The following is a 25,804-nucleotide window of genomic DNA, read 5'->3' on the forward strand; positions in this document are numbered from 1 at the left end:
CATTTTTTCCGTAATTTCGCCCCCCCCTCCCCACTGCTTGTATCCCCGATGTCGCTATCGGCGTTGTGTCTTCACGACACGAAGGATATCACGGATCTACGTCAGAGTTACCACTCTATCTCTGGTGATCTCAGGTCTTGAATCTGCTTCACGTGTTCTTGGTTCTTTCGGTAAAGTCACGTAGAAGGGAAGTAATAAAATAATAAAAATAAAACATAATAAAACAATTCTCACGACGTTTCGGCCACAACGCAAGCAGCCATCCTCAGGCGAAGAAAATCTGCTTCACGTGGTTCGTTAGCTTCCGCACAGTCTATAGGGGCAGTCGTAGATGGGCATGGTTTCGTTTTATCTGTCTGTGCTTGGGTGATTTGTTTACCTTGCTTGTACTTTGTACGACTATCATGTTTTTGTACTGTTTGTTGTTGTAACGTTTTTACCTGCCCCGACTGGACATTTGTGGATTCCTCCATTATAAATAAATATTCTGATTTATGATTCTGTGAAACAACGCCTGCCTGTTCACAACTAACTGCTTATCTAGGCTCACGAAGCATATTGCTCGTGTGCCGAGGTGCTCATTTTTAATAAGGGCCGTAACATCTGGCCTCAGAAACGGCGTGCGTAGAGAATACAGAGATCCTTTGATTCTACTGGATCAACAACAAAAAACATCTAAACATCTTTCATCCCCTCCGCGATCCGTACTAATGCGGCGTTGTTGTTTTTGCCGTCGACATTCCCAATAGGAACGTAGGGAAACGTGCCCCCGTTGTTAGACATCGTTTGTAAAGGATCTGTAAGGGCTCTTGACGTTGCTTGGCGCTCGATCCCCCGGGTACGTATGGAACGGGGATTTAATTTGTATGCGCAGACGTGCCCGGCGTGAGTAAAGTAAATGATGCAGCCCTGCAGTTATTTGTTCGCTCCACCGCTGGCGGAGAGACCACCACGGGAGATATCTTCTCGTAGAGAGGCCGTCCAGAGGGTATTTTTGTTCTTCGCTTTGCACGCTGGCCTGACATCTGGGAAGAAGTTTAAGTACCCACACTGTACCCCACCACACATGCGACCTGCCCCATCGATGAACTGTGGTGTTACCCGTTTGTAATTCTTCTGGGTGGACGGTGAGGCGGTGGGGAAGATGTTAAATTTTTTTTGTAAATTAATTTTTTTGCACCGATCACAGTACAGGGGGCAGGGCGAGGAGGGGGGGGAACAGAAACCCTGCAAGCAAAAACCCGAGGTCAGCGTGCCAGGGGCTTCACAAAGGGGTGGACATTTGGACTGCCCCACCCGAGTGGGCGCCACAAAGCGAGAGAGCCGGGGAGGGAGCGGTGGGGGAGATTTAAAGAAACTTGCTCCCCGTTCGTTTAAACTGCCGCGCCGAGCAGTCGGACCGGCGACATTCCGGATCCGCTGGTCCAGTGCGCTGACCGTTGCAAATCGCAGCAGCGTGCACACGGGGAACGCAGACAAATCTGCGTGCGCCGAGGGCCGAGTGTGAGCGAGTGGCTCTGCTGCTATCCAGAATCAGAATATTTATTTATACTGGGGGAATCCGATGAGCTATGCAGCTCTTTTTCGCCTATGTCCAGTAGTGGCGGGTCAGAACGTTACAACAATAAACAATATAAAAACACGATAGGCGTGCGAAGTATAGGAAAGGTAAGTAAATCACTTTAAAAAAAATATACAAGTAAAAATTCACTTTTTTTCTCACCAGATGACTGAGCTAATAGCTTCTTTTTCAGAAGCGACCTGGCACAAAAGAGATTATCACGTGGAAATTTAGAGCAGAAAAATAATCTGAACGTTTGACGTTGATTCAGAATGTGGAGGGAAAAACTTTAGTACCCGGAGACAAAATCCACATGGCCACGGAGAGAAAATGCAAACTCCAAATATACAGCAGCAGGCATCGGGGTCGGGATCGAACCCCCGACCTCCTGCATACCAGGCGAGGCAGATAACATCTATCCACCGTGCTCCCCGCCCACCCAAACTTTTTCAGAACACGCACGCTTGCGTGTTTCTCTTCGACATAACTATTTCAGACAGCTCGGCAGACACATCTGCAGCAACTTACGGAGCGTGCACCTTTAAATATAATTCGATACTATAGGTGTCCGGTGTAATGCAATAAACAGTCCCAACAGAAACCATCGGAACATTAATTTTTTTTGCGTGTGCATGTTCAATCGCGGTCGTCGGAATGGCTCAACTTTTGCGTGTGAGTTATGCGAGTGGAAATTGACTTACACACTCGAGCGTGTTTGCTGCCAAAGTGTAATGAAATAAAAAGTCCCAGCAGATTAACTTACTGTTTACGGCGTTGGTCGTAGTTGCGGTGATTTTGCACGTTTCAGTGAGACGGATGGCTGGTTCCGATTGAGAGATGGAGCTGCAGTTACTCGGGTTTTTTATGTTTATTTACGCAAGCTTACATACCTCTCTTTATATTTCATGCCATTAGTACATCTTTTCACAACAGTGGTAAATGAACAAGAACTTTTTCTTCGCAAGGCGCATTTACGCGATGGAGATTATATTATTTTGAAGATAAAACACATATCCTATGAAGCGATCTACTTTTACCGCGCGTGAAGATTTTTTTCTTAAATCCTCGTTGGCCCTGTAAGTTCTGTTTTCTGTGGAGTAAGTTTTAAAAGCCGCGATGCTGTTTGTACTAAGAGTACGTGTAAATATTCTTTGGGTCTTTCGGTAAGACCCAAAGAATATGAATTCCTGCGGTCACGAAAGCTTTAAGTCAAGATTTAGTACGTGTAAAGATTAAGCGTTTGCGGTTTTACGTTACGTACAAATTTGGTAACCATGCTGAGTCCAGGTCGCGTGCAAAAGTTAGACGGATTTCGGGATCACGTGACCAATGAAGGTTGGGCAGTGAGACATGGAGGAGTCCTTCACGAAGCAATGTAAACACTGTCCTGCCGTTAGTCTCGACCACTGGCCATCAGACCTTCACTCTTCCTGCCGAAGCCCGTTTACTTTTCTACTGCCCGATATATGTGCGCATGTTTGGGAAACTTCTTTCGCACCGTACGTAGCCAACCGTTCTAACGTGCGTCGTGCAGAACAGCGCGGCGCTACGGCCCGACGCACGCATTCTGTTGAAATGAATGCACCCGTCGACTTGGCACCGTCATTGTAACGGGGGGGGCTAACTGCATCCCCCCCTAAATTAATCGTACAAGCCTTCCCCCAGCCCCCAAAACTCGGCCCCCCCAAACCCCTAAAGCTCTGCTGCGCTCGCTCGTAGTTTCCTGAGCAGGTGAGTAATGTGGCCTGCGGAGATCGTTCCGGCGCTTAATGGCTTTGATGATAATTGGATCTTGCGGCGTGAGCGCCAGAGTCCCCGGACGCGCACGCTTCGGGGGGGGGGGGGGGCCTCGTCGCCTCTCCGGCGTCCGCCGTGAAAGCGCCGCTGGCTCGTCGTCTCCGGGATGGTGGCCGACTGTTGCTCCCGACGTTCCCGACGCGATGGCCCGCGCCTCGCGCAGAGCCGACCTCCATGTGGCCCGGGATGGAGGGCGGGCGGGGGCCCTGACAGGCCGCTGGATAAGAAACTGATTTCCGCTCTGACCGGCGGCCAAATGCTCCCAAGCGCGCGGCCAGATTTGCGCCGCTTTTGCCGAATCCCCTTCTCTCTCTCTTTCCTTCCATCGTGTAGAGTCTTGCCGGTTGTGAGAAACACCACTGTCTGGGAATTTCATTTTGTGTAAATAAATGGGCAGATAAATGGCCAACTTGTATAGCTGGATGCTGTGCGTTGCTGTGAAGTTTTAAGCGGCAAGCCAGCCGTAGGGCCCCTCGGAGAGTGCGTGGGTCATTGATGCTCGTTCAACATTAATATTCTTTAATGTTCATGGTTTCCAAAAGCAGTTGCAATGTTTTTTTTACATTGTGTTATTATTTTACTACACCTCCGTTGGAGCCGTTTGCGGGTCATTTTTTTACATTTGCCAAAGTTGGATGTAGAATTCAGTTTTGAAAGTTGCAGTGTTGTATTTGATTCAAGCTGGAATAAGATCATAATTGGTTAAATGGATAATTACAGTGAAAATTCTACTACTTTTGGATTGCAAGAGCATTCTGTAAAAAAAGAGACAGATGGGTGGGTCAACAATTTACAACAACAACAAACTCTTTAAAAAAAATCGATAGAAAAGCTAAGCAGGTCACAAAAATAAATACGTAATGCGTACAGGCGTTCCTCTCATAGCGTTGTTTTCTTACAACGCTCTTTTTATCCAGGACGAAGATTCCTGGAGTGTATTCCTGAGCTTCCCTTAGTGGAGGCCCTTGCGCCATCAGTGGCACGAGCGAGCAGTTTCAGGGCCCATGCCTTTAAACCATTTTTTAGTCGCGTGCGCAATCGCCGGGTGGAGGTGGTGGCTCTGCCTGCCCCTTTACCCCACCCATCGGTCATTCGCGCTTGAGACGGGATCTGTAATCTCTCTGTGTGCCTGTGTCTCATCGTCACGCCACCCCCACCCCCTCTCCACCCCCCTGCTTTAACCAGGAACCGTCCGCCGGTTTTTGGAAAACCACGGAGAGAGCATATCCACCATCGTGTTCGCCGTGATGGATCAAGACGAGGTACGGAAAGAAGAAAAATCCCCCTCCCCCGAATAATCTTAGATAAGCGACGGAGGAATAAAAATCATTCCTACGCGTGGAATCCGTAACCGACTTTGCAGAACGCTGTTCGCCCTCGGGGTTATTTCAATTCCAGATGGTGATGTTTCGATTTTAAGCCGCACGGTGGAGTGATGTCACGCGCAATAACTTCAGCGCCGTGGCCGGCATTGTCGAACCGCTCTGTTGTTGGGCTTTTCGTGCATTGTCTTCTGCATTCGGCGACGCTGTCATGAATGCGGCCGGTTTTCTGTGGTGCGAGTCCCCGAACAGCAACGCCACTTGGCACTCGCCTTTTGTTGATATTGGTAATCTTCACGACGGTTACTGTGACGCCCGCTCACCCCCCCCCCCCTTCCTCCAGGTTACAGACAGACATAAGGGGGCAGAGCTAATGCACTCACATTTTGAGCCTCAGCCGGCGAATGTTTAACTGCACGAAATCCATGCCAAACAACGGTGGCTTAATATATATATTTTTTATCCTGGGTCCCCTTAAGTGAATGGGTTCAATGGGAGGCTGCGACTTAATTGCTCTTGGGTGGTAATTCAGTGCACTCCTTTGAACCGTTCACCGCTGAGGGGCTTTGTCAAGGGTTGGCCGATTTTATGCCGATGGGGATGGAAGAGGTCAGAACCTCCGATTAGCGCGGTTTTTCTAAGCACGGTGCGAAAGACGTTCATCGTACGTGCATGCGTACATCTCGTCTGGCGGGAGGCAGAATGCACGCACAGCGATGCATCAGTGCTGGTACAGCTTCGATGCTCGGTTCGAATCCGAGTTTCGGCCACCCGTGATTTAACTGGGTTCTCAAGCGTATAGAGTCGTTGATCTCAGGCCAGTCACCAATCACTCTGGACAAAAAAACCCCATCACTTTTTATGCATGTATATAAGAACTTATTTTGCACCGTACGTAGCCAACCGTGCTAATTGGAGGTTTGGGGGAAGGTCAACAAACCAAACACAAAAGCAGTTTTAAAGAAATTCTTTTAACTGCCAGTTCGGAGAAAGATCACTAACAAACATTACCATGTGGCTGGGCAGTTGGGAGGTGGGAAAGTGACCGGATGAGAGGTAGCTTGAAGGGATTTCAAAATGACTTCTGTTCTTATTGCATTGTGCTTGCTCTACTCGACGAGAGTTTTGAATCGATTCTTCATCCCGTGAGATGACACCGTGGGGGCACAATCGGGATTCTTAGGCTCACGGCATATGTGTCGAATCGTGCTGGGCATGGTGGCACACACAGCTGGAATGCACACAAATTAAATCCTGAAACAACTTTCATGGGCTCTGTGAAAAATCTGATTTTAAATGGAATTGACTGTAAATCACACTCCAATCCCAATGGTTACAATAAAAAGTTTTGAGATTCGGTGAGGATTTTCTAAATATATAAAACACATTGTTGTTAACGCTACTATCCAGCAGTTGTCTATGTTTAATATTTAAATTTCAAAACAAACTAAGGTTTTCCTTGTGATAGGAAAATGTGTGTTTTTTGCTGGACTAAGGCTTGCGATGTGTTTCGGTCCAGCCTTTTCCATCTTGACCTGTCTGTGCAGAAGCCAGTTTAATGCACATCTTTCATAAGCAGACCGCTTTTGCCAAAGTTTAAATGTTAAAGCAGTCTTTTGCATTTACCCAATAATTTACGTACTCGGCTATTATTGTCAGCTTTGTTTCCAAAATAACATTAGTCAATGTTGGCATTCTACTATGACTGGAAAAGTTCAAATCAGCGACTGGATACATTCTCACAAGTGGGACGGGGCGGGGATCACGATTTGAATCAAGGATTCGATCATTTTTATTCTGAACATTGCAATGAATTTCAATTTAAAGCTTTCGTGACTGCAGGGATTCATATTCTTGGTTCTTTCGGTAAAGTCACGTAGAAGGGATATAATAAAATAATAAAAATACAACAATAAAATTATCACGACGTTTCGATTGCAACACAAGCAGTCATCGTCAGGTGTGAAAACCACAGCAAGAAAATAAATTTCTGATGACGATTGCTTGTGTTGCAATCGAAACGTCGTGAGAATTTTATTTTTATTATTTTATTATTTCCCTTCTACGTGACTTTACCGAAAGAACCAAGAATATTGCGATGAATGTTAGCACCTCTTAGGGCTGCGGCGGAATGGGGGGGGGGGGGGGTTGACATGCACGCATGTCACCCGCACTGGTAAAGGTGCAAGCCCTGCCGTTCTGTGCTCATGCCACCGCTGGCAGATCGGCCTCCTCTAAATATATCTGTAGAGAGCCCTGATGGGAGGGTATCTTGGCCTAGTCTTCCACACTGGCCAGACCTCTTGGAAGAGGTGGGAGTAATCCACACTTTTAACCACCACACGTGACCTGCCAATGGACTTAATTGTGGTGTAACTCATTTATACTGCTGGGGTGGACAGAGGTGCGTGGCTGTTGGGGGGAGTAAAAAAAAAAAACCCCACGATCTTTTCGACAGCCGTGCTGGGAATCGAACCGGTGACCTCTTAATTGCAAATCCAGAATCGGCGCCAACCGTTACACATCCACAGCGTCCCCGTCATGCAACGTATACGGATCAATGGTGCTTACACATGCGGTTCGATGCCTTATATCAGCATGGTCGAGAATCGAAATAGGTTGTTGAATTGATGGACCCATTTCACCCCAAGCATTCTATTCCTATCATCGTAATTTTCTTTGTGCCAAATCATTTCCTCATTTGAAAAAATACATCTAGATAAATATTGTGATTGGTGAAAGACCAAACGGAGTGTTTTGCCCCGGTTACTGACATTATTATTACATTATTGCATTATGACTGCAAAACAGAACGCAGAGGAAAACTTCTGAACTGTACGGCGTGATGATGTACTCTGGGCCTACTGTTGACAGAGCATAGACCCCGACATGCCACAGCCGCGCCTTAATTGCGGTGAGTCAACGAGTCCAATTAAATATGCTTCATGGAAACCCGCGAGTTGCCAGAGATTTTTCTCCCTTGGCTGGGTTCATCGCAACCTGGACTTTGCTCCCACTGTAAAGTACACGCTTGAATCCGACCAAGTACGCACATGGACACACAAAGAAGACAAAGATGCCCCGTGTGGCCTTTGCAGGCTGTCGGGGCAAGTGGTGTTAGCGTGCATCTATGAAGGTTGGCGCGACACACGATTGGGGTGGGTGGCCAGCACCACGCCCGGCCGCCTATATCATGGTTAAATGCCGCACCAGGTAATCATTTGAGGCTGAGTCGACATAGGAGGGGGCCCAGGACCGGTTCAGATAACACCGTGAGCGGGAATCGAACTTGGATCGCCAGGTTCTCAGCGCCGCGCGCTAACCACTTCACTACCGTTATCCCCACCCACACACACACATGCATTTATATAATGAAAGAAACTCAACACATTCCTCACTCACACTGCCTTAAAAGGCAAAAATTATATAATAGGTGATGTTTAGGGCCACTGGCCTTTCTTCAAAACACACAGTGTCCAGGGAGGTAGAGCGTATTTATTGGTTCTTTGTAGATTTAAAAATAATTCAGGAGCTTTATATATTTGTTCATATATCGGACTCGCTGCTTTGGTCTTGGGTTTGGCCTCTTGCTTAGTTGACCCATAACAAGCTTTAGCGGCCACATGGATGCTGACGCCAGTTCAATTTGTTCTCCCATCACGGCAGTTGAAACAACGGGGTAAGATTCTTAACCCCCCCCCTCCCCAACAACTTCTGTCCACCCAGCAGCAGTATAAATGGGTTTGATGCGTTGGCGAAATGTTAACTCTCTCGCCTCGTATACAGGAGGTCGTGGGTTGTGTGGATTTTTCTCTGGTTCCTCCGGTTTTTCCCTCAACACTTTGAATCAACATGTATTTCGAGTATTTGGTTGCTATACATTTCCACGTGATGATAAGCCACTTCAGAATCAGAATATTAATTTACAGTAAAATCTTGGATTGCGAGCATAATTCGTTCCGGAAACGTGTTTGTAATCCAAAGCACTCGTATATCAAAGCACTCGTATATCAGTTGTGATCACGTGACGTTCGGCAGACAAAGCGTATACACGTACTACTCGTATTGCAAGACCTCGCTGGTTTATCAAATTCATATTTATTTTCAAAATTTGCTCGTCTTGCAAAACACTCGCAGACCAAGTTACTCGCAATCCAAGGTTTTACTGTATAGGGGAGGAATCTGATGAGCAATGAAGTTGTTTTTCACAAATGTCCAGTCACCAGACATCTTGGAAGAGGGCTATCATTTGTGGCCAGGTCGCTTCTGAAAGAGAGCTATTTCACTTAGTGGGCCTTACTGGTAAAATTCCTTTTTTTTAAATATAGTTTACAGTTTTTTTTATTGGCATTGTCCAGAGCGGAGGCGGCATTCTGCCAGCAGTGTCATGAGCAAGGAATTGCAGGAATGCACCTTTACCTTTTTTTACAGGGATAGAATTACCTGTGAAACAGAGAAGCGCCGCGATTATGTTTCCCTACCAGTTCATTTAAATTAATTTTCCAGAACGTGCAGCTGCGCCTGTGTTCCCATTTTCAATTTCATCCTGGAAGCGGCATACAAAGAGCGGCCTGCTATACGACGGGTTACATTTCTCTTTCTCCATGACTCCTTCTGGCAAGTGACCACCCCGTAATGGCCAGCATCTCAGCATACATTTGTAGTGAGTTCAACTGAGTCGCAGACACACTCTTTGGAGGCAACACATTTATTGATTCCAACACAAGGGGTAACTGCCCCTTCACCAGATAACAACCTCCGGTGGTGGACCACGTAGGTAAAAGATTAAAATTAGTCTACACAACAAAGGCTCATTCCTAGCAGTGGCTTTAGCCGCACCAACTTCACAATAATAATAATAATATCCAGGGGCCTGACTTGGCTCCTCCCACCCTCAACCAGTATATATACACAAGGACGGTTTTTCTTGGAATTTCTCTTACTTGATACAGCAATCGTGCTGTGACGGTTCCACCTGAAGACGGAAGCTTGTGTTGCCTCCGAAACGTCGTGATTTTTATTTAATTTTTTATTTTACTTTTATTAATTTTTTACTTACGTGACTTTACCGAAAAAACCTAAGAATATTAATCCTTGCAGTCACGAAAGCTTCAAATCTAGAATACACACTATAGTGGTGGACCACCAGGCTAACTACACTAATTACACTGGGAGTAGCTACAACGGACAGGACCCAGGCTTGGATCCAGGTCCACGTGTTGTTGACTCTTCTCGGACGTAGAACGTAGATTCTTCGGGATGACCACAGCAGCCGGTCCCTCTGGGGGACCCGGCTTATATCCTCCGTGGCGTGGCTGGCTCTGCCCTTAGCCACAACCACCTTCGAGAACCGTCCAGAAGGATCTCGGCCCAGACACGTGACCACCCCTAGACCCCACCTGGGGGCCCTGTGTAAACTTTACCCGCCACGTGTCTTTCGGGGTCAACCAGAGTGCCATGGCCGTTAGTAACCCCATTCCCATGGCCTGCACTCTCACCCCCTATCCTGTAGGGGTTGGCACTGCACGCAGAGCGTGGTGCTATCCAGCACTGCCAGTCGGTGCTCACCGAGCCCCTCTAGGGCCGGTACTGCACCCACATCATCGTGGTGCCAGCGATGTCAATACATCGCACGCCGTGCCTCTAGGGCCGGCATTACACAGTGACACCCGCGATGTCACTACACATTTGCCTGCAACGCAGTGTGTGCAGTTGAAGTCAAGGTGTGGCATTCCGTAGCTCATTGCAGCATTAGCAATAATAATTTCTCTCTATTGGCCCTATCGTTGTGTTGGAGGGGCTGACATGATAATTAAGCTTTCTATTTGCGGCAGTCTGTTTGTCCATATGTTGAACTTCTTTGCGCACCGTACGTAGCCAACCAGGTGAGGGGGAACGACAACAAACTAACACGCAAAAAGCATTTCTAAAGAATTCGGTTTTCAATCTAGAAGTAGGAGTGCATAGCTCCAGCGGTTTCCTAAAATTGGAAGGAAGGGCATTCCAGATGGCCGCAGAAGCACACCTGAAAGCGCGCGATGCGGTGACCACCGTTTTTGTTCGATGGCCACCCACAAGCCACTGCTGCTGCGAGGATGGCCCGAGTTTGTGTGATGGTTTTTGCTCCTTGACAAGATCGAATTGGTACATGCGGAGCACTCGAGTGAGATGGTTTTTCGCCAGAGTTTTGCGCAACACCAAAATTGGCATCTTTGTTGGCGGTTGAGAAAATCACATACGGAACGATCGAGCCAAATGTGTCCTCCCTTCTAACGTAACTTTGTTTTCCAGTTGATCTTTAGCCACAGTTGTCACCTTCAAAGTGTGTGTGTGTGTAAATTAAGTAGACAGTTTATAAATTTATACCTACCACCTTCCATAGATTGTGGAAGCTCGGTGCGATTGAGCCGTGATAGTACCCGGATGGGCGACCACCATGCATGACAGGTGCTATAGGCTATATACTTACAGGGCTGCACGGTCGAGAGCAGAACATCCATTGTTGTACAGAACCCATTGTTGGCAGTGTAGTATTGTCATCCTGTAATTCTATGCTCGCATGTTCATGCTACTCGCCTGCTCCAACCCACGCTGACCAGTACGGTCAGAAAACGTCAACGACCTGCGTGACTTGGGGATGCCATCATCCAGCAGCGGATTGACAAAGGGCTGTATGTGCGTACGTGGAGAAGCCCTTATCAAATGATGTTCATTGCCCGCGTATCTGTACTCCGTAGATGCTGCTGTGTAGGTCCACGTTGGATTGAATGGGGTTGATAATTGTTTTTTTACCCTTCTATCTGGCAACAGATAGAAGGGTAAAAAAAACTATTATCATATTTTTTACTGGCAAATGAAGTTCCAATGGTGTAAATGCTTACCCCCGAGCTCTCATACTCTGATGGTGCATTGTCTTTGAGTTGTGCGCCTTTTGGCGTCATCTGGTCCAACCCATGTGAGACTAGGCTCTAAGGAAAGCTGTCTCGGGTGTGGACCAATCAACTTCAAGGACAGTGCATATTAGCAGAGTTATGTTTTTTTTGCATTATGGCTGCAGGTATTGTGGTCTATGCAAACATGATTCCTTTTAAAAAAAGGTGTCAGTTTTGTTGCCAGATAGAAGGGTAAAAAAACAATTAGCAGATTTTTTACTGGCAAATGAGGTTCCAATGGTGTTGAATGGGGTTGTTTGAAGCTTTACTGGAATAGCTTTCGTAAATTATTCCACTCCTTTACTCAGAATTCTGGAATTTAAAAATGCCCGGCATCGCCAAAGATGACTAATTTAGGCGTGATTGTTTTTCCCTAGTTTGTTATTTACAGTGTGGAACTAGGAGTGCTTTTAAAAGCGGATTTTAATATTATATTCATTTGAAGACATGCTTTGTGGATTTAGTTATTAATATTCATAGGCTTTTTATACTACTGGTGTAGCTTATGGAAGGTGGTCATGCCAGAAGCTTTCTCTAAATCAGGGCTGTGTGAACTTTTCCTTACTGCAAGCCGAAAATAACTTTAAATTACCTTTGACGGGCAGCCACGCATTAACACACGCACACCTTGGTCACTTCTGTGACTTGAAGACGACGTTGCCGCGGCAGGAGTGAGCGAGTGCGCGCTGAGATTATGTTTGTTGCCAGGTCGAAAACATTCCCACCCTCTAACACCCGATTAGTGCGGATAAGATGCTCGCACTGATGGATAAATATCGTTTGCGGGATTTTTTCAAACGGGGGTGGGGAGCAGTGGGGGGTTGGGGGCAAAGTCGTTATGCCGCCCCCCCCTGCCACCTCATACCGCAACCATTAAAATTTATAGTTTATTGATATTTATTACAGAAAATAATGTTTTTTTTTTATTGATGTAGGGACCTATTTAAAAAGTGAGCAATTTCGAAACGCGCCCACATGTCCCCCCCCACCCCCCTCCCCATGGGAAGTTTCTAGATCCACCTTTTGGTTTGGAAGTGAGACATGAAGTGAGACATGAAGTGAGACATGAAGTGAGACATGAATTGAGACATGAAGTGATACATGAAGTGAGACATGAATTGAGACATGAAGTGATACATGAAGTGATACATGAAGTGATACATGAAGTGAGACATGAAGTGATACATGAAGTGAGACATGAAGTGAGACATGAAGTGAGACATGAAGTGATACATGAAGTGAGACATGAAGTGAGACATGAAGTGAGACATAAAGTGAGACATAAAGTGAGACATGAAGTGAGACATGAAGTGAGACATGAAGTGAGACATGAAGTGAGACATGAAGTGAGACATGAAGTGAGACATGAAGTGAGACATGAAGTGAGACATGAAGTGAGACATGAAGTGAGACATGAAGTGAGACATGAAGTGATACATGAAGCGTATTGGCCACAGGCCATCATCAGCCTCCCCACCAAATCCCTGCAACCGACGAGGAAGCCCCTCGCGTGTAAGCTCACCGCACAACCCCTGTCGGAGATCGAAGCTTAACGTGCGGTCCTGCGATTGCTTGCTCACCACAACATTGGTGCCGGAGGGGCCTCGAGTTAGGAGGGAGATCTAGAGAGCCCCTGTGGAAGATATTTTTTGGCCTACTCTTCCACGCCTGCTCTGGACGTCTTGCCCACCCCCATCGTGAAAATTCCGAAAGCCACCGGTCGGCCACGAGTAAACAATCGCTTAGCAAAACGCGACAATTGTGTCGGTTGGTGAGGGGTTAATGACTAGAATTTGGACCTAACACTACCATCACGCGGTCTAATCCAAGAACAATATGGGTCAATAATGGCACCGTTGCTGAAGCGTGCTCTGGTGCCCGCCAGTGTACGTGTAACCAGCCCACGCTGTTCCACCGCGCAGAGCAGGCTGTTTGGCTCGGCTGTCTTGTAAAACATAGCGGAGGGGTGACGTACGTCTGCGTTGGCAGGGTCCCAGTGTCTGCATAGATGCAAACAAGCGGACCGCCGGACGGCTGAAACGCCGCGAGTTTGCACAGCAGGGGGCACAGGTGGAGCATTTGTCAGTCATCTCAGTCAGTCACCCAGCCCACAGCGCCTGGGCCTGTTCCGTGACCTGCCAGCAGGCGTTGGAAACCTCACGTGGCCTTCAAGTGCAAGCTAAAGACAAAGATCCCGACTTTTAGCCTTACGAGACTGTTGGGACATGTACTGTTAGCGAGCACCTTTGAAGGCCGGCACTGCACACGAGGGGGTGGGTGGCCAACACCACGCCCGGCCGCCTTTGTCTCCCCAGTGGTGATGTTTACACTTACACACTGCACCAGGTGCTCATTTGTGGCTGAATTGACCAAGGAGGAGGCCTAGGACTAGTCCCCCTAGCTTGGCACACGTGCCGTGGTGACGTCACCGCCACTCGATGGTGAACGGCGGCTGTTGATGTTGTTGTTGACGACGACTGCCATCACCCTCTCACTTTTCTGTTGGCAGTGGGCACGGACGGGGGCATCTTGTAGTGTTTGCGCTTGAACCGTTTTTGGGAGTCGCGAACGCGCAAAAAATTGCTGTTGTGTTTTCCCCCGCCACTCGCTGCCACGCTTCGAAAAGAATGACAGAAAGGGAAGCGCGGTGGGTCGGGGGTGAAAAAAAAAAGCGCCACATTTTCGGGTTCCCTTCAAAGTGGAATAACCACTCTCATCTGCGTGGTAGCGCGACTTGCCGCACTGTTGTGCGTCGCAGCAGTTGTGTCATTAGTGAGCAATCGCCGCTGTTGGGGACCCGCTTTTTTAAAATTCTTTTTATCTGCCTAATTGTTCGCTCTGTAATTGGGAATCAACGTGAAGATGCTCGCGCGTCTGTGAATGCGTGCGTTCCCGCACCCCCCGCCCCTTCCCACGCTGTGTGTGTTCTTGTCACAGAAGCGTTCCGTGTGTGAACCTCAAGCAAACGTGAGCAGAATGCTCCATTCTGCGTCTCCAGGGTGCGTGTGTGTATGTACGTACGTACATTGAACTTCTTTCATCAACCGCACTAATCGGAGGTGCGGGGGGAAGGACAACAAACTAAACGCAAAAAGCAGTTCTTAAGAAATTAGTTTTCAATCTAGATTAAAATTGCATAGTTCTGTTGGCTTCCGAATATCAGGAAGGAAAAACGTTCCCAACGGCCACAGAAGCGGATCTGACAGCGCCACGCGATGCGGTGACCGACTTTATTTGACGGCTGAGCTTGAAGCAGCTGTTGCGAGGATGGCCGGAGTTCGCGCGATGATGGTTCTTGCGATGATGGTTCTTGCGATGATGGTTCTTGCGATGATGGTTCTTGCGATGATGGTTCTTGCGATGATGGTTCTTGCGATGATGGTTCTTGCTCCTTGACGAGATTTGCAAGGGATTGTGGTTCATCTGTGGCAAGCATTTTGTGTGTAAATGAGTTTAATTAGAAATACGGTTCCGACCGTCGGTGTCTCTTTGCTTTTCAAATGAATATTATCGCAAAGCATTTTGTTCAAGCGAGAAAACCCCGGACCGGTTTCAACCCTATGGGTCTCGTCAGCAGAGCAAGGCATGTTAAACAATTGCTGCCGGATTAGCACACCTTACTAAGATGGGCGCTCTTATCTAACCAATGGGGCCCACAAGTTTGAATGACAAAATAGATGAGTAGACAAAATACAATTTTCATATATCTGTCTTCACGTAAAACAAAAGAGTAAGATTTTGATTTAAAGCTTTCATGACTGCAGTCACGTAGAAGGGAAAAAAATAATAAAATAGTTTAATATTTTTATTATTTTATTATTTCCCTTCTACGTGACTTTACCGAAAGAACTAAGAATATGAAAGAGTAAGAGTTTATTTTTCTGACACGGATGATCCCGTTTAGATTTGTTGTGCATGAGCGCAGCAGCAGCAGCGGCAGCAACAACAGCGGCAAAAGACAAAAGTGTCAACATTGCGGATAACGAGTGTTACAAAGTGTCCTGACGGGACATTGCGCAAATGACAAACGAGAACATGACGGTCGTGAACAGAAATCGACGCGGATCGGGTGAAAAAAAACGAGGCGCGAGAAATAGTTAGGTGACGGGTCAGGTGAGCTCCGCCACCTTAGTCTTAACAGTGACGTGAAAATAAGCTAATCGGGAAAAAATTAACCCGTAAAAACAAAGTTTTTCACTATAAATCCTTTATATGCGTGGCGGCTAGAGTCCTCTCGTCCTTTGGCTTGAGATGGCTGCCACCTATGGGTCAGATGATTGCCTGCCACCATTAAGCAATTGGTAATTAAATATAATTTATTTTTTTCCTAAAAAGTGTAACATTTTTGAATTTTATTTTTCACGAAAATAAATTGTCACGCACAACGAGTCTGTGTGCAAAATGTCAGCTCGATTGGATCACGGGAAGTGGGTTAAAAAACTACCGAAAGATTTGCAAGGTCGTAAGCGCGCAAGCAAGCCAGCAAGTGAACTTAATATAAAGGATTTAAAAAGACGGTGCCACCGTGCGGGTGCGAGCAAAATGTAAGGAGTGTGTCGTTTCAGCAGACTTGGTTGAGTATAGCAGTACCTCGGTGTGCATTTCTTCTACAAACTAAATTTCGGTAAAACAAACTTTGGATTTTCCGCCATTACGTTAAACGTGAAAGCTAAAAATATAATAGTTGTATACTGAAATAAATAATAAGTTTATCGATATACGGTGCTCTACGAATTAGAATACATTTCTAATTCTTGAGCGTGGCGCATCGCGCTTTCCTTTGTTATTTTTTATTTAAATACTGTACAGTGTAAAATATAATGTTGTTTTCGACATCACTTGTCTTTAAAGCATGAATCGTAAGTTACAAAGTATGTATACAGTATGAAATGGCAAGTTTACGAAAGCTGGGAACGCATCCTCAGTACTAATGTTGTAAGTTACTCGATGTACGAGGGTTTCGGTGTACAAGCGAAGATCCGGGAACGCATCCACTTCGTATGTCAAGGTATTGCGGTGCAAGCAAGCTCTGGATCGGTTTCCAGTAGCTCGTCAACTCGATCGAATTAATGCTGGTCAACTGCCAAATGTTGTTACATCATACAAAACACAACAGTAGTTACGTAAACATAATGTGTTATATAATTTTGCTTTGCACAGACGCACGCTTGGCATGTATGTATGTATGTTGTGTGTTTGTTGAATTTCTGTTGAACTTACATAGCCAACCTTGCTCATCGGAGGTGGGGGGAAAGGACAACAAACTAAACTCAAAAAGCTATTTTAAAAGAAATGAGTTCTCAATGTACGTAATTTAAAAGTACATTGCGCCAGTGGCTTCCAAATATTGTAAGGAAGAGCGTTCCAGACGGCCGCAGAAGTGCATCCGTAAGCGCGCGCAATGCAGTGGCCGTCTTCGCAAAGACAGTCACTACATTGCATGCTTACAGTTGTGCGGTGGGAAGGACGAAAAAATAAACGCAAAAAGTAGTTCTAAATAAAAGAGTTTTCAATCTAGATTTAAAAGTGCATCGCTCCAGTGGCTTCTTAATACCCTAATCAAGAGCGTTCCAGACGGTCACAGTAGTACATCTGAAAGTGCGCGATTGCTGTTTTCGTTCCATCATCACGGGATAGGACTGATGGCGAATAAACACGAGCAACCCTTGTCGTGGACATGTGGTCACGTGGGGACATGTGGTGACATGTGGTGCTGGCTCAACTATGCGACTCCAGCATTGTTCTCTCACCGCTGTAACAAAAACATTTGACGATTTATGAGATTTAATTTTGTCCGTCCGTCCGTCGTACTGCGAGTCTGTCTTGTCAGCCGCAGCACTCACTCGAGTGATTTTCAGCTGAAGAGCTTGGCGAGTGCTCACTGACCGGAGGCAGAACCAGGGAGCTATGGTGTTGATGATAAGTTACTTAGTAACTGTCTGACTGAGCTAAATCAAAAAATTCTTACGACCGACATTTTTTACAATCCCAATGTTCTTGGGGTTGCAGACATTTCCGTACCCTCTTTCCTGTTCCGCTACATTTTATGCACAGGCACGGATGCTTTTTTTTCCAATCCAATGCTGGATGAAGGCCTTCCTCCCAATGCTTTGGCTTGTCATGAGGATTGTTTGGCCATACTTTTACCACGCCGGTCAGTTCGGGTTGGTGAATCTGTTGGTGGGGGGGGATCCGGGACGGTTTTCCGATATCACTCGCCGCTGATGTTAGCCGTGGATTTTACATCAAAGTCGGGTCAACTGGTTTGTCGCGCAGTGCACTACCCACTGCCGCACTTTTGCACCCCACTTTAAGCTGCCGTGCCTCTTAAACTCAACCAATGTTCGCGAGATTGTTGCGGTTTTCCTCTATGGTTTCCGCCATCGCCGCAGTGACACGGTCCTGAGCGTTCCCTAGGTCAGCTCAGCCTCAAATGAGTACCTGTTGCATTGTGTAAACAATCGCCACTGTGGAGGCAAAGGCGGCCAGGGCGTGGTGCCGGTCACCCACCCGCCCACCCTCTCGTGTGCCATGTGCCGGCCTTCATAGGTGCCACTCGCTAACAGCGCTCGCCCCAACAGTCTGTCAAGGTTCTTTGTCTTTGTCGTGCGGTGGCGGCAGGCGGTGTATCTGCACGTGCTGCCCCTCTACTTCCCGCGCTCGCTCGAGGAGGAGGCGTGGGCGCTCTCGCTGCTGCCCTACGACATCGGCAACGCGGAGGGCGAGCCAGTGGTGGCCGAGCGGCAAATCCGCATCACCGACAAGCCGGGCCAGGTTGACAGCGGTACGACGGAGGGCGAGCCAGACATTGGCATCGTAAACCGGCGCTCACAGATAAGCCGCGTGCTTGTGCGATTCGACGCCCGTGCGTCGCGAGCGCAAGGGGTTAAGTTTAAATCGGTGAATCGAAAGCTTCACCGGTTGATTGCTGAAAATGAATGGAGAAAAAGGATAAAAGTGCCTCTGACACTTCTGATTTGCAGTTGTGCAAGGGTGCTGCTATCTTTGACCATGTGATACACCTGTAAGCTGGTGTGAAGTCAAAGTGATTTGTTGCTCAAAGGAGCATTGAAGCAGTGCTCATTTTCTTTTCATTGCCCCAGCCTCTGGTGGAGAATCCACATTCCTACGACGGGTGCTAGTCACTGGAGAGAACAATCGTTGTTGACTAGTCTCACAAATTGGTACACGTTTTATCACCGCAGAAGGATGATGGTGATGATGGGCAACCCCCGCTGAGCTACTGTCCGGCTAATCTTGCGGCAAAATCTGTAAAAATATAAATATTGCACATGTGCCCTTGGTAAAAAAAAAAAGAACTCTTGAAATGTTTCCTTTATTCGCACAGATGTAGGTTTTTTAGTGTTATTAATACCACACTTGTGTACCCAGGCAAGCCCAGATGGGTCTCGAGTTTTGTCTTCAGGAGGGTCTTGTGGAGTTTTTTTTTTTACAGTCGGGAGGGGCGATGTTGCTGTTGTTGCTGCTGCTGTGTGAGCCTAATGGAGTAATTTCCTGGTCATTTATCTGCATTGGGATGTTTTGGCCAATACTATGGGAGGAGACGAGAGAACTCAGAAGTAACCCATGCAGAAACAGATTGAGAACATAGGGAGAAAAGGAGCCCTCGTCAGGAATCGAACCCAGGTCCTACCCGCTGTGAGGCACGAAGAGTTAACACTGCGCTGCCACCCTGGCACCCCGCTTCAGAATTATTGTCTCTTGCCGAGACACGCTCATATGTTTTGTCTAACCATATGTAAGACAAAGATTCCCTTGTAGCCTCATCAGACTGTTGTAGTAAGTTCTGTTTAGCGTGCCGGCCTTCATAGGTGAGACGGTGACTGGCCAGCATCATGCCCGGCCGCCTTTGTCTCCCTAGTGGCAAAGTTTACACACCACACCAGGTACTCATTTGAGGCTGAGTGGACCTAGGGGAGGCCCGGGACCGGTTCAGATAACTGTCACTCGTGTTCGTGAGCGGGAATCGAACCCGGGTCGCCGGGTCCGTAGCGCAGAGCGCTAACCGCTACACCACCGCTCCCCATATACACACACGTACACCAGGCCTCATTTACAATACAGTTACTGCATCATGAACAAGATCCTTCCCAGTTGTAAATAATTAATTACTGTTTATTGTAGCTCGGTGGTTAAGACTTATCTCGTGTTTACCCCAACAATTTGACCTAACCTTCAACGCACGATGAATGTAGCTCGGATTTTTAGAATTACTTGGGGGGGGGGGGGGGAAGGGGGGTGCAGGTCGTAGCAGCGATGCATCGGTGAACTAACTCCACATTCCAAATCCAAGGAGGACAACGGAGTTACTCTGCAGGAGCATTGCGCCGTTTAATTTCAAATTCGGACTATCATTTGTGGCCAGGTCGCTTTTGAAAAAAAGCGTTATATAGCTCCATTGGGCCTGACCTGGTAAAATAAAAAAAAAATAGTTTTTTAGGTTATTTATTGTACTGGCGGTGTAATGTAGTGGAGTGTGGTGTGCAAGACAGATGGACATTTTTTTCCAGCTGTTGGGATTTTTCCAGAACGTGCTTCTCTTTTTTCCCTTCTTATTTCAAGAGTGCCTTTGCCGACACAGAAAATGCACTCGAGGGCGTGGAGTTTTGAACCGCGCTTAACATTTCCATTAATTTCCGCCGACTCGTGTCCAAAACCCTAATCACATTACCCGCCGTTAAAGGGTTGCGTGTCAGAAAGTTTTCACGCTAATTTGCCTAGCCGCTGTCAGACCCGCCGCCTACCACTGACAACGCGTGACTCACGCCCGCCACGGACTGACGGGCCGACGCGCGCTGCCCTGCCAGCTGATATCTGGCGTGCAGAGGCAATCTGAATCATCGTCTGGAAACTGTTTATTTTCTTCAAAGTAAAACGAGCATGTCATTCAGGGCTAAATGGACCCCAAGTACTTAATGTATTTGACACCGTGACTTCCCAGTAGAGTGGATAGCCCCATTGAGATTCAACAGCTACCCCCCCCCCGCAACCATTGTTGACTTTTTCACAAAGCGGTACCCACTTTATCAACCCTGGAAGGATGTTGGCCTTTAGTGCAGCCCCTGACAATACACAAGGTGTGAAAACACCACCCATCATCATCATCGTGCTGCTGTCAAACCCCCCAGTGGTTTAAAATGCGTTGCGGCCCTAACACTGATGATGTCTTATCGGCGAAAGTGGCCTCCCTCTTAAAATTAGCGAAGAACACTGGCTTAGAGCATCTGGCTCCTATACTTTTCCACACGATAAGCCACTTCGTTGAGCTATCATGTGTGACCGGGTCGCTTCTGAAAAAAGAGCTGCATTAGCTCAGTGGGCCTTGCCTGGTAAAATAAAACAAAAATAGTTTAGTTTAGAAAGCCTCGGCGTGCCGGCTCGCGGAGACCACGAGAGGCGACCGTCGGTAATGACTCGCGCCGCTCGTCCGCTCCCTCCTGCGCAAGGCTCGGAGAGCGACGGCGGTGACGACGCGAGCGACGACTCGGACCGCGTGGACGGGGAGATGGTGGGCGTGGGCGCACACGCGTTCGCCCGCATGGAGGGCGACCACGACAAGCAGAGGCAACGGAGCCTCATGTCGCCGCCGTCGTCTGACTCCTGGCTCAAGGCTCACCAGCGAACGTGAGCTGGCAGCGCCGCGGGCTCTCCCCCCGCTCCCTAGTCTGTCCGCTGCTCCCCCAGTCTGTCACCTGCTCCCCCAGTCTGACCGCTGCTCCCCCAGTCTGTCCCCCTGCCTGGTTAAGGGCCCCGCACTGGCTTGGCTCAGTGGAAAAGGGCTCTGAGTAGCACAAGTGTATTTCCCCCCATCCCCTACATCCCCTGAAGGTACCAGCGCTGGCTTCGGAGGGCAAGGACCGAAGACCTGTCTGACATCGCATCACTCAAGGCCCTCTACCAGACAGGTGACTCCAGCGTGCTCGTGCCCCATGAACAGTGGAGTGGCTCAGTTGTGGCCGAGCAGCAGGGCCTGGCTCCGTGTCCCCATTCTCCTGTGAGCCGTGTGGCGGCGGTGGCAGCACCGTGCATTTGGTCCCCTCCCCCTACGTCCCTCCTGGTTCCACTCACCCCCACCCGGCCCACCCCCCCCCAGCCCATCGCTCCCGCCCATCCCCCTGCCCTCCGCTCACCCTCTCTGTCTGGGTGTGTGTCAGGAAGCCGATTTAATAGAATTGATTATTTTTTGTTGCAACGTATCATGTCAGCATGGGCGAGTGGCAGGGTTGGGTGGCGTGGGGGGGGAGATGGTCAGTTAGAATTATTAAGTGTTCAAATCTAAAAGCGTAATTACGTGCTCTGTGCTCGTAATAACACAAAACACAGCGGGATGAATGAACCGAGCGAAGCAACCGACGTGGCGGGTCGCGCACGTCCCATTCTGCGGGCTCGCCACGCGGTTTCACCGGCTTGAACCGGACGTGGGGGTAGGGGGAATCTCGTGTCGTGGATCTTTCACGTTGGGGCGATGTTCGAGATTCGCATCCGTGAAGCCACTAAAAACAATGCGCAGTCCCCCCCCCCCCCCCCACGGATTCCCAACAAATTCCACCCTGGCAATGTGACTCCTGCTGATTTAAAGAGGCGGTTGTCATTATTTTCCCAGAGTAGTTTTTGGTTTATGCGAGAGAGAAAAAACAGCATAGTTGCGGAATCGCGATGCGTTCTTAGAATTTTTAAGCGCTGGATTGTGAAAGAGTTAGACAAATGTATTCTCGGTCTGTCACCGGTTAGTTTATGCGGTAGAACGCACGACGCGCGTGAATGTGCGTGCGTGTATGTGTGGAGCGGTAGTGTCGCAGTGAGCGCGCTACGCTACGAACCCGGCCACCCGAGTTCAATTCCCGCTCACGGCTAACACCAGTGACAGTAATTTGAACCGGTCCTGGGCCTCGCCTCGGTCGATTCAGTCTCAAATGAGTAACTGCTGCGGTATGTAAACATCACCACTGGGGAGACAAAGGCGGCCGGGCGTGGTGCTGGCCACCCACCACTCGTGTGCCGTGTTGGTCTTTATAGGTGCTACTCGTGAACAGCACTTGCCCCAAAAGTCTGTTAAGGCTATACGGGGATATTTTGTTTTCGTGTGGAGTGGTGATATAGTGGTGAGCGCACTGCGCTCACGAAGATGCTGGCCACCTGAGTTCAGTTCCTGTTCATGGCCAGCATCAGTGATGAATATCTGAACCGGTTCTGGGCCTCTCCTGGAGTGACTCGGCCTTAAATGAATGCTTGGTGCAGTGTGTAAACATCAGCAATACATGGGCGTGGTGTTAGCCACAACACCACCCCGTCGTGCTCCTTGTCGGCCTTCACAGGTGCTCGCTAATAGCGCTGGCCCCAACAGTCTGTATGTCTAGTCGGGAGTGGGGTGGGGCAGAGCGGGACTCATTACCTTTTGTGTTGCGTGTTCATGGCGCGAAATTGAATCGTCGCTCCATGAAACAACAAAAAAATAGAAACGAGTCGGGGACGCGAATTTAACAAAACTTTACATTTGGAGTCTGATCACTAGGCAACTGCTTGCGTGCGCGCTATCCCAAAATAAACCGCGTGGCGACACGCGGCACCGTCTGCTCGCCGTGTTTTGTTCACAGCCGGTCGTGCATGTACCGAGCGTGGAAATAGAAGCGCTGTGGAACGCGCGCAGGCTTTCGTGTAACAAAGCACGCGTGCCGTGCCGTGACGATTCGGGTAAATGGTTAGCGTTGTTTTTTTAAAGAGTGTTTTGTATCAGTGATGTCTCCTCTCTAACCAGGGCTATTGTCATAAATAGGGCTCGCTAGTTGGACTACACTTGTGTCAACCTCCCCCCACCAGTGGCCAGCCTTGAACTTCCACGCTCGATTATAATCCGTGACCTCCGGTTCATCTTATTTGTCTTTGACGCGATAAGGCAATCGAGACGAAGGCTATGGGTCCTGTCGCCAAAGTCTTGTTGAATGTGTTTTATCTATTGTTCCTTTCGATCCCTTATGAAATCGTAAATTAACCCAAGGGCTTTTAGAACAAAGAAACAATAAAAAAAATCGCCCTTCATTGCATTTTTTGAAAATGATACAGAGTGAAATGAATACACTTGGCCACATCATGTTAACGATTTATCTTTGTGAAAACAGCCCCGTAGCTTCTAATGCAATCAAACTTAATTAACCAGGCGTCTTGGCATCTCACATTGTAAAAAGGTTCCACCCACACACAGTGTCCACTCATTTACACAAGCCATTCTCCCCGTAATATGTAATTGACGTGAACGCCACATGATGGATGATTCTTCCAGTGGGAGCATCTCCAGCCGTAGGTGGGAAGTCATGATGATCTGAATATTTTTCTGGATTTTTAAAATATTTTTTACATTTTTTTATAAAAAATTTGTAACATGTTTTTTTTTAGTTTAAAACAGAAAATCTGAATATTTTAAATTTTTTATTTTCAATATTTTATACATATATATGTTTTTTTTAGTTTAAAATATATATTTTTTATATTTTCTCTGGATCAACCGCTGCTGGTTGGCGGTGGTGTTGATGGTGTTCTTGGTGGAGCGGTAGTGCAGTGCTATGAACCCAGCGACCCGAGTTGGATTCCCGCTCACGGCCAACACCAGTAACGAAAATCTGAATCGGTGTTTGGTCGACTCAGCCTAAAATGAGTGCCTCGTGCAGCCGTGTGTATACAGCACCACTGGGGAGACAAAGGCGGTCGGGCATGGTGCTGGCCACCCACCCACCCACCCCCTCGTGTGTCGTCCCGGCCTTCATAGGTGCTCGCTAACAGCACTTGCCCAAACTGTCTGTGAAGGCTATACGGGAGATCTTTGTCTTTGTTGGTGGTGGATGGGTTGGCTTGGACACTGCCATTCTGTGGGGTTACAGCACCGCGATAACCCCGCAGACACGTAGGCTAGACCATGGAGTTCTGGGTCGGGTTGCCAGCGCATGAGACACTGTGCCCACCCACCCGCCCACGCTTGAAATGCCAGGCTAAGTGAATGGTCTGTGCATGCCCATTATGCAATCATTCACTGCCCTCAATTTTGTACACTACACTCGGGTGTACGTGTAACATGAGCGAACACGTATACGTGGTGCGGTGGTCAGCGCGGTGCGCTGTGAACCCGACCACCCGAATTCCATTCCCACTCATGGCTAATATGACTGGGCGAGCAATATCTGAAACGGTCCCGGGCCTCTCCTACGTCGACTCAGCCTTAAATGAGTACCTGGTGCATTGTGAAAACCTCAGCGCACCGGAGAGACAAAGGCAGCTGGGCTCGGTGCCGGCCACAGCGCCTCCTTGGTGCTGTGCCGCCCGTCATAGGCACTCTCTTAATAGCACTTACCGAAAACGGTCCGTCTGGGGCGCCATGATGCCAAGATGTTGACTTCCTCACCTGGTATGCAGGAGGGTCGTGGGTTCGATCCCGACCCCGACGCCTGTATATTTGGAGTTTGCATGTTCTCCCCGTGGTCGCATGGAAGTATGCTAAACATTTTGAATAGGCACACATGTTCACACATTTCCCTTTTTTATATATATAGATGGGGGATCTTTTTTGCTTATCTAATACGCACGCCTTATTAACAGTGCGTACGTTTTTGGAATGCGGGCAAAAGCTCAATTGGAACGGTGGCCGAAGAGCGGGCCGAGGGCCATTTGACACGCCACAAAGATGATAACTAAGCGCCCCAATCTGGCAGAGGCAGATCCGCGAGAGCGCCCAGCCGGGGAAGAGAATTACAGCCGCGCTGATTAAATTTCCACGTTCTGCTGCGAAATAATAATGCGGGGCGGGCAGTGCATCGGGGGGGGGGGGGGGGGGGGGGGGGCACGTCCGTAATATTTGCCGCCACTTAAAGCGGTTCCATTAAAGCGCATTTTCTGGTAAACAATGAAGAGTCAAGCGCGCGCGTAATGGAATAATAAAGACAAAGCCATTACGGGAGAGGAGGTGACCGGTGGGGTGGCTCTGGTGTCAGAGCTTCCCAGATCCTGTGTTCGAAACCGAGGCTCTCGAATGTGGCTGCTAGAAATGTCCATGTGATGATGATGATGATGAGCCACTCTCGTTGGCCAGGTCGCTTTTGTAAAATACTTTACCTGGTAAGATAAAAAAAATTGTCCAGTTTTATTTGTACGTATTTTAAAAAAAGTTATTTGTTTACCTTTCCTCC

At 48.1% G+C, this 25,804-nt stretch overlaps 1 protein-coding gene across 1 annotated transcript in view; it reads left to right on the forward strand.

The window, feature by feature from the left end:
- The window catches only part of GDAP2 (ganglioside induced differentiation associated protein 2), a 115,870-nt gene that overhangs the window by 39,856 nt on the left and 50,210 nt on the right, over nucleotides 1-25,804 (forward strand). Inside the window, exons 6-9 of the mRNA XM_078877276.1 lie at nucleotides 4,544-4,620; nucleotides 18,234-18,396; nucleotides 21,080-21,257; nucleotides 21,462-21,538. Of these exons, the coding sequence (XP_078733402.1) occupies nucleotides 4,544-4,620; nucleotides 18,234-18,396; nucleotides 21,080-21,257; nucleotides 21,462-21,538 (495 nt within the window). The remainder of the gene's footprint in view (nucleotides 1-4,543; nucleotides 4,621-18,233; nucleotides 18,397-21,079; nucleotides 21,258-21,461; nucleotides 21,539-25,804) is intronic.

Source organism: Lampetra fluviatilis, chromosome 47, assembly GCF_964198595.1.
Source record: "Lampetra fluviatilis chromosome 47, kcLamFluv1.1, whole genome shotgun sequence".
NCBI classification, from domain to species: Eukaryota; Metazoa; Chordata; class Hyperoartia; order Petromyzontiformes; family Petromyzontidae; genus Lampetra; species Lampetra fluviatilis.